At 42.1% G+C, this 9,121-nt stretch overlaps 1 protein-coding gene across 1 annotated transcript in view; it reads right to left on the bottom strand.

Annotated features, from left to right (window-relative positions):
* Positions 1–4,545, bottom strand: part of LOC118418305 (epoxide hydrolase 4-like) — a gene marked incomplete at its 3' end in the record, with an annotated part of 5,933 nt that extends 1,388 nt beyond the window's left edge. Inside the window, 4 exon segments of the mRNA XM_035824163.1 lie at positions 1,542–1,668; positions 2,227–2,629; positions 2,934–3,058; positions 4,197–4,545. Coding sequence (XP_035680056.1) covers positions 1,542–1,668; positions 2,227–2,629; positions 2,934–3,058; positions 4,197–4,492 — 951 coding nt within the window.
* Between the last annotated feature and the right edge of the window lie 4,576 nt (positions 4,546–9,121).

Genomic DNA, 9,121 nt, shown 5'->3' with positions numbered 1-9,121 from the left:
CCTGGCAAGGGATATATCACTCCAACATGACTGTTATTCTAGTATTTAGGAACTGATGCATTTACCCGTGTTTCTTAAGACTGGTACTTTACCAGTGTTTGTGTAGCATTTAGTAACAGCTATATCAACTTGCGCGTAGATAGTGTTTATAATGAGAAACTATCATTCACGTGTGTTTTTGTTAGTGCTTTGGAAATGTTTCCAGCACAAGAAAGAAAACACTGTGACAAATTGAAAACATATAGCTGACGTATTCCGTACCATAGACAGTGTTGATTTATACGTTCGCAGTAGCACTGTTTTTATGCCACCTCAGCTGCAAAAATTGTCTTTTTCATTTCAATGTCATGTTTGCACCAAACAATATAGTATCGACTTTCGAGGTATGACACGGTACGGTTACAAGGTGCCATATAGGTACCAGGTAACACACCATATACGTTACTCCCCAGGTGCAGTATAGTACCAGGTAGCGCACCTGTAATATGTAGTAACCAGCTGCTCTTGGGGGGGGCGAAAACGCTAAAGGGGGGCGAAAACGCTACTGATCTCGCCCCCCGGGGGGCGAGATCGCTGGGGGGGGCGAGATCGCTGTCACACCGGTACAGAAAATCCAGGTCCGGTTCAGGTCCAGAGGATCAGGTCCAGGTCCGGACCTGAACCTGGACCTGATTCATTATGTGAAAACTTGTGAATGGATGATACTGAAAACAATGGTCCATAGTGGTGCGTACCTAAAGCCCGGACTTGGACTTGGACCTAAAAATGTTTAGGTCCAAGTCCAAAAAAAACCTAAATGCCCGGACCTAAGTCCGGACTTGCAAAAGTTATCTGTCACTTCTATTCCCTTTTCTTGTTCTAAACCATCTAAAACCTTCCATAGACAGTGAAATTTGCACTGGAAAAAGACAAAAAAAACATTTCGTGTTTACACTGGCTGTATATAATGCATGTATTTTTCACATTGCATTTCAGTTCATGCTAACATGCAATTTTATATGCACCATCCCCCCTCCCCCTCAAAAAAGAAAACTTTCTAGTGCACATAATACGCAATTCAGGTTCAGGTCCGGACTTATAAGTCCGGACCTGAACCTGAATTGCTGGACTTGAATCCAGACCTGAACCTGAATATGAGTCTAGGTACGCACCACTAATGGTCCATTTTGCTACAAAGAAATCTGTTTTGTGTAGTATTAGTGTTTTAAAAATGCTACAAGGCTAGCTACCTCTGTACGATTGACTCGCTCTTGTTATTTGCCTAGACCGATAACCTCGAAAACGTGTGAATGCTTGATCATATAATCAGTTCATTTTCCAATCGGTCCAACATCCGGTCCAGCGAATTTTTTCAGGTCCAATTTTTCTAGACGGGTACAATGAGAAAAACCGGTTACTGTACCGGTACCCAGCCATACCCCAGACTTTCTGCAAATTTTTTTTTTTTTTCGACCGACCGCCCCAACGTTTTTCTGAAAAATTCTGAGAATCTGCTACCAATTGAGCTACAGGGACATCCCTACACATTGTCGGGGTCTCACCTGTACGGACTCTGCCATTTCCCGCGCTAAGTCCGTGTCAAGAACCCCGTCCTGGTCGCCCCAAATCAGCAGGGACGGACAGCGGATACCTGTTGTAGGTTCCTTTGGTGGGCGCATGCCATTGGCTCTAAATTGGAGAAACAAAACAAAACAGTTATTACATTATTGTTCATTGCATGGCCACAGCAAGTAAATTTTATTGATAACATCATAAAATGACTCAGGATCTGAGATGAGAGTGAAAACAAAACAAAATACGCAAATTCTCAAAATAGAAACCTTAAAAAATGACAATGTTAGCTGAGATGTCTTATACTTCTGCATTCAAGAAATGTTGTAAAAATGTAGGGACAAGTATTGTGGTAGCCAAGTATCACTAAAACTACCATCCTCCTACGCACCGGGGACATCCAACGGTGAAACCACCTGTCTGGATGTACCCTACTTTCTTCATTCCTGACCGCCCTCCTTATAGATATTAATAAGCTTACCCTTACTAGTATATATGCGAGATCCCTTTTGAAAACTGAAAGGCCTATTCTCTGATTGGCTGACAGCTGGTTTGTGGCGACGCCCACAGGAACTAAGAATGACTGTTGAGAAAGCAGGGTACATCCAGACAGGCGAGTTCGCTGTGGATGTACCAAGGCTACTCAAGGCTACCACCCGGTGTCTCTTATCTCACCTGTAAAAGTTGACCACTCCCGTCAGGGCACCAGGTTGTGAGGAGGCGTACTTGTAGGCTTCCAAGTCCTCATCTGTAAAGGCGTCTTTGTTGCGGCATCCCATTTTCTTACCTCGGAACACGACATCAAGCGTCTTTAAGTCGTTAAACCCAAGACACATCTCGGGTAGGTAGGGCAATTGGGCGAGGAAATTGTACCAAAACTTCAGGCGCTGTTTGGGACGTGACCTGGCGTATCTGCGGACCACAGAGAGGCTAACAGGACCGTTCATGGCGACCAATTTTGTCACCAGGTCGGGACGCTCCATGGCAACGCGCCCGGCGATAATCGCTCCTCCGTCGTTACCCACAAGCGTACAGGACCCGTAGCCGAGGGCTTCTATCAGGTCAATAATGTCACCAGCTGTAACAAGGAAATTAGAGACAGTGTGAAGTAAAACGCAAAGTCATCCTTAACTGAGAGAAAGCAGGATACTTTTAGTACTGGTAGTGGTTGTGCAATGTCTTAGGCTTGGCTATGGCTGATGCATAATGCATTCTTGGCCAAGCACAGAAACACATACACACACACCAAAAACAATACCTCGATTTTTCATGGAGGTAACAATACTTAGTAGGAAAGGGACAAGCAAGCCCCACCTTAACTTAACAGAGTCAAATTTTTTTAAACGTCCAGCAAAATGCCATTTGAATAGTGAACTACTTACCCATCTTGTCAACTTTGTATTCCTCCACGGCTGGTGGCTTGTCAGAGTCGCCAAACCCCCTCATGTCCACCGCCACTACCCGGTAGTCCTTTCCAAATGCTTTCAGTTGATGACGCCATGAATACCTGAAAGGAATTCTGGTTATTCCTTATGTTTTATTGAGCTAAGACAATTTTATATACACTCAGTCAATCCGTAGAAGACATCAATTCAGCGGACCAATATGATCTGTCTATGTGGACAGGTGGTCACTATAGATATGTCTTCACCAATGTGAAAAAATCAAGGGACCAACCAAAAAGAGCTCGCAATGCCCACGTGGTCCTTATGTAGAGGTGTACACAGGTTGAAATACATTCATTTTGATTGAATGCTCGTCAAACTGCAAAGGCAACATTTTCAAGAATATCCAGGATGTTTCCCTAATTCCCTCCCAGTAATTTGCCTTTAGTTCAAGCTACTCGCACACAATACTATACTACTTGGCTCCCCCCTAAGGTGTTGCCAAAAAAGACCGTTGCATATTTGCGGCAACATGCAGATATTGCTAATATTTACATGTACTCAAGTTTTTGTTTGAAGAAGAAGAAGAAAAACACCAGCAAAAACATAATTATCTGCTTCATACATAATTGCTATGTTGGTAAAACAAATATTCAAAAGTAATGTCCGGATGTCCTCACATTGAGTTTCATATAAATACTGTAAATGCAGAAATGTTCGCGGTGGATTAATATTCGCGGTTTTCGCGGTGACCACTTTACCGCGAACTTAAAACCAACGCGAACATTTTTCTATTATGGTATTAGACTGCAGTCTATGGTGTTACTGCGAACTTAAATCCACCGCGAAAAGTCCTTTTTCCCGCTACCGAGAAATTAAATCCCCGCGAACTTAAATGCATTTACATTATCCTTTCGGTCATTGACCTCTGTGACCCAGTTAATTCTTGAAAGATGAAACGACCTTGCAGGCATTGACCTCATCTGGCCTTTACTAAACTTTACAATTACTGAAAGAACTAAAACTAATATAATTAACGTTACGTGAAAAAAAATACCATAGCCATCAAACTTACTTTACATTTCATCCCTGGAATTTAATCACTGACAACACATAAATCTATAAAAAGGAAAGGCAATCCATCCATGTATTCGAGTTTAAAGACAGACACGTACACACGAACTTCTTCCCGAAGGTTACTGTAAATAATTAAAATCAAGGTGGCATACAGAAGATAGTGTGTAAACTTATTGGACGTACCAGAACTCCGGAAAGCCGTGCAGACAGACCATCAGAGGCTTGCTCCTGTCCCCAGCGGCCACATAGTGCAGGCGGATCTTAGCCGTGCCCAGCCGCACGTACTCGTGCGTACCCAGGGCTGGGTCCTGAAGCACCGCCGGCGGAGTCTCACGGACTCGGTAGCTCAGAACCGCCATGGGACTGCGGATAACTCGTAGGAAGAACATAAAAGTCGAAGATAGCATGTACAGCGGGGCTAAAAGCCATGCAAGGACATACTTCACCAGCCATTTGAAGAAGCTCTGAACACCCGCCATTTTGACTGAAGTTCTGTTGACATTTTGCAGGGTCAATGACCTACCGGGCAAGCAGAAAGACAATACGTCAACCAGACGGCCATGTCACCACAAGGGTTTTTAGACCTTTGTAATATATTTACCTCCATGAAATGTCATGGAATGGAGGTTATATTTTCTGTTATGTGTCTCTGTCTGTGTACAAGATTACTCAAGAACGGCTGGATGGATTGGTTTCATACTTGTTGTGTTGGTGGGGTGTGATGAAAGCTCGAATCGATGAGATTTTTGGCGCCGTATCTGTTGTTATAATCGATGTAATAATATCAGAAATCACCCCTATACTTGAGATATATTGGTACAGGCATCGTGCTTTATGCGTTTGTTAATGGGCTTAGCTCCAAGCAGATGGTGAGGTGACAGCTGTTTGGGGAACCCCAAGTTTTTTTAATTTGATAATTAGTTTTATTTATGTCTGCTTAGGATATCATGGAGATGTGAAGCGTAAGTATAATTGTAAGAAGTTGAGGTACATTTAACGATAATGCTTAACAGGTATGGATGTCTCACATACTGTACTGCTGATTTGAGTGACATGGTGATTAAAATGCCATTAGGTCCTCTCATCTGGGTTGGGTGTCAGAAGTTTTATAGGCGATACAGATGTTCTGATTTTGTTACGATAAGGGACAGTTGTTAGTTGTCTCTTTCGTAGCCAATGGTACTTGTTTTTAGCAGACGGGGTTGGCGCCAAGTATTCATCTTACAGTTGGTGTAGGGCTGTCAGAGGAAAGTGTGCATCTCGTTTTTGTACCGTGTGAACAGCTGATGTTATGACATATTGGTGGAAAATCAAATCACCATCTGACTAAAGTTGGCCACATCCCTTCTTCTTTCTGAGTTTCCCAACTTCCTCCCACCACACAGCTCTGAGGCACATAGTCGAACCTCAATAATGCTGACAACCTTAGACAGTTTAAATGCCAAACATCAAGCTTAAGGAACACCACGCTACCATATGCCGTCGACCTCTTAAACGCACATTACACAATTAAGTGTCACATTTTGATAATTAATAATCAGATGGACATCCTCTGTGTCATTAAATAAATACACCACTACTTTCCCATAACATTTATATTATATAACCATTACTCTCAAATACAACCGACTATAAACATACATACCATCCACAAAAAAGCAATAAATATTTCATGGAGGTATGAGGTCCCCGAACTCTAGTTTGATTATTTGGATAATGACAATCCATGTGGTGACTTGACTGAATGCCCCCTAGCGCTTACTGTCTGTCCATGTAATGCTGTACAGTAGAAGCCAGTTAATTGCACAACGGATTAACGCACACTTCTGTTAACTGCACGGAATGCCAAAATCCCAAACCCATGCGGTCCAGCTTGGGAACTTCGCATTATTGCACCAGCCGGATAATTGCACGAAATACGCTAGCTGGCAATTAAACGGCTTCTACTTTTGTATCAACTTTTAGATCGACGCATGACGCCCAACCCGTTACCGTACTTCCATATGCTGGTACTTTGCAAGGATGTGTGAATTGCTCCCTTCCCATGCCAGCCCACTGACCCATTTACGAAATCGAATCAACTTGGCCTAATGGTAAGATTTTGTAACAAGTACTAGTAGTACCACTGCACCTGTATTTAGAAACTTGGAAAAATCATATTCTACATCATGAATAGAAAGTTCTGCACAACTGGCGAATTTCGGAAATAATTATAAAGTTAAAATGGCGCTTTTCCAAAGTATCAAATCTCTTCGAAAAATAATAAAAAGATCGAATGAAAGATCTTTGTAAATGATGACAATGACTTGCAGAATTTCTAAAATCCAACACAACTTTCGAAAAAAAATCGTAGTGTTTCAATCTCCTATCATCACAGACCTAAAAGGTGGTCTCACTGCACTTGTGGCACTGTTGCGGCATTGTGGGGTTCGGCATTGCTTTGTTATTTTTGCCGATTTCTTATAATTAAGATATTGTGTAATACGTCAAAGTATGGCGTAGAAGACAGCAAAATGCACAAAACATGAGAAAATTCTTTGTCTCTTGAGAAATCTTTCGAACCCCGCAGTGCCGCACAGGTGTCCCAAGTGCAGTGAGATAACACCTTATTAAGCTATAGATTACGTCATTTACTCGTACTTTATGACATCAAAGGCGGGATTATCTTTAATCTAAGCACCGCACATGGTAGATAATCTCCATTTGCAAAGATCTTCAGCGTACATTAGAGAGATTTAAATGAAAGACATCTAAATATAGTACTGTTAAATATTACATGGTGATCGGGTGAGTAACATTTTTAAGTTATTGATTATTCGTTATTTGCTGATTGAAAGTTACTAACTACAATGAAACCTCCTTGTTACTACAATAATCTTTACATTCATGCATAGAGGGCTAAATGCACATATGGATACACGAGATCAAATTAATGTAAAGTACAAAGCATGGGGCACTAACTTATTACATTCCAACACTACAATACATACTATAATTGCTTATCCATAAATCTAATAATATATTCTATTCTCTGTGCCATGCAGTTATTATTCGAGTTTCTTGGTAACTTTTCTCCTGGACTACATATAATGAAGAATCCAATGTTTATGTTTTATTTCCTCTTCAATGTATTGTAATGAAATTTGATTTTAAAAACACAGTAGAAACCAGTTGCTTGTACAACGGATTATTTCATACTTCTGTTAATTGTACAAAATCCTGTGGTGGTGCGTTGCAGCTGGATAACTTCGCTTTGTTGCACCACCCGGATAATTGCACAAAATATGCTGGCAAATGGGTTGTGCAATTATACGGTTTCTACTGTACTTGTAAGCCACGATTCCAAAGTCGACTAGAAAGTACATACCTACCATTACATAGTGCACAGTGAAATCAAGACCAGACCATGGCCAAGACAAAAGATAAAAAAAATGTTCTGCTGCAGTACCAAGGTAACATACTAGTGGACCCAAACTTAAGCTTGACCTTTATATTCCCAACACCCACCCATACATCAAATATCATTATCATATATCCAGGCGCCGCGGATCCGGACCAATCAGAAGGCCCCGTTCCACGTTGGACATGACGCCGTAACACTTAGATTCTGGCCAGGCCGGTGTGTATCCCCCTTCTGATTGGTCAGAATGAATCGACACCGGCACCGGTGTCGATGCACCAGTGTCGATGCAAATCGACACCGGTGCCGGTGTCGATTCATTCTGACCAACCAGACTGAGCGATACACACAAGATATGCAGGGTTTGGCCAATCAAAAGGAGCGAAACATATGCAGAGCAGAGCAAGGAGCTTTTATCAGTAGCAGAGGGAGTAAGTACAGACTGCAAGGAGGGAATAGCTCCTTCTGTTAACATTGATAATGAGTTTTGAGGGAGTAAGTACAGACTGCAAGGAGGGAATAGCTCCTTCTGTTAACATTGATAATGAGTTTTGTTGTTCTAAAAAGCGAAAGACTGCAATGTTTTGAATATTTTCTGTGGAAATTTTGGTTTCAAACTGCAATCTGTAAACAAATGTATGTACCAAGGAACAGATGTGAACTTTCAGAAATTCGACAATTATACCTCGGGGCGGGTCATTAACCCTTAATTACCATCCATCCACGGGTTCTTAAGTTATGCTGACCACAAATAGACCCGTATACACACACACACACACGCAGACACACACCACACACACAAAACACACAAATAGACAGACATGGCAAAATCATGAAAGTATTTGCAAGCAGATGTGTAATGTTTACGTTCCAACCTTAAAAACAATCTCCTGCTCTGTTTATTCTTATTCAAACGCATTCATATGCACATTTGGTGACCAGCCTCTCCAGATCAGTCCTGCCACTTGCTACATCATGTAATCTAACACCACAGGGCGTCTGCTACTTTACCAGTGACCATGGTGACAGCCGCCTAGCTAGTCTAGGTTTACTTGACCTTATTTGTGCAGTGGAGAAGAAGAGGAAAAACAAGATGTTTCCTTTCCGTGAATTGCGAAGAGGAACAAAACAAACACTGTAATCTTATAAACGCCAATCGGTACCGAAGACAAGTAACCGGATATGTTATATGTCTTTACGTTGCGTGAGGCAGAGTCATACATATTTAACATCCTGTGTAGACGGAATCCATCTTACGTATCGATCATAGAGAGACGAGGGAGGGAGGAAGAAGGGTTGTGATCAGCGATGCCGTGAATCTCCACACGTCAATGGCTTATCCCAGGATGATGGGTGATGATGCAAGGGATCTCAACCAATCAGAGGCGATGTTGGATACCATCGAAAGACTGTGTGATGATGCAGGGGATTTTATCCTATCAGATGCAACGTTGGATACTAAGAAAGATCGGGTAATGATGCAGCGGATCTCAACCAATCAGAGGCGGTGATAGATACCAAAGAAATGCTGAGTGATGATGCAGGGGATCTCAACGAATCAGAGGCGATGTTAGATATGAAAGAAAGGATGAGTGATGACGTAGGGGATCTCAACTAATCAGAGGCAACGTTAGATACCAGTGAAAGGCTGGTGCCGTGAGCAGCTGTATCTGTGTGTAGAGAACTCGGCTGGGTGCCTGTAGCTTGC

Source organism: Branchiostoma floridae, chromosome 6, assembly GCF_000003815.2.
Source record: "Branchiostoma floridae strain S238N-H82 chromosome 6, Bfl_VNyyK, whole genome shotgun sequence".
In the NCBI taxonomy this organism is placed as follows: domain Eukaryota; kingdom Metazoa; phylum Chordata; class Leptocardii; order Amphioxiformes; family Branchiostomatidae; genus Branchiostoma; species Branchiostoma floridae.
The sequence above is the reverse complement of the archived record's forward strand: the minus strand, read 5'-3'. Positions and strand labels throughout refer to the sequence as shown.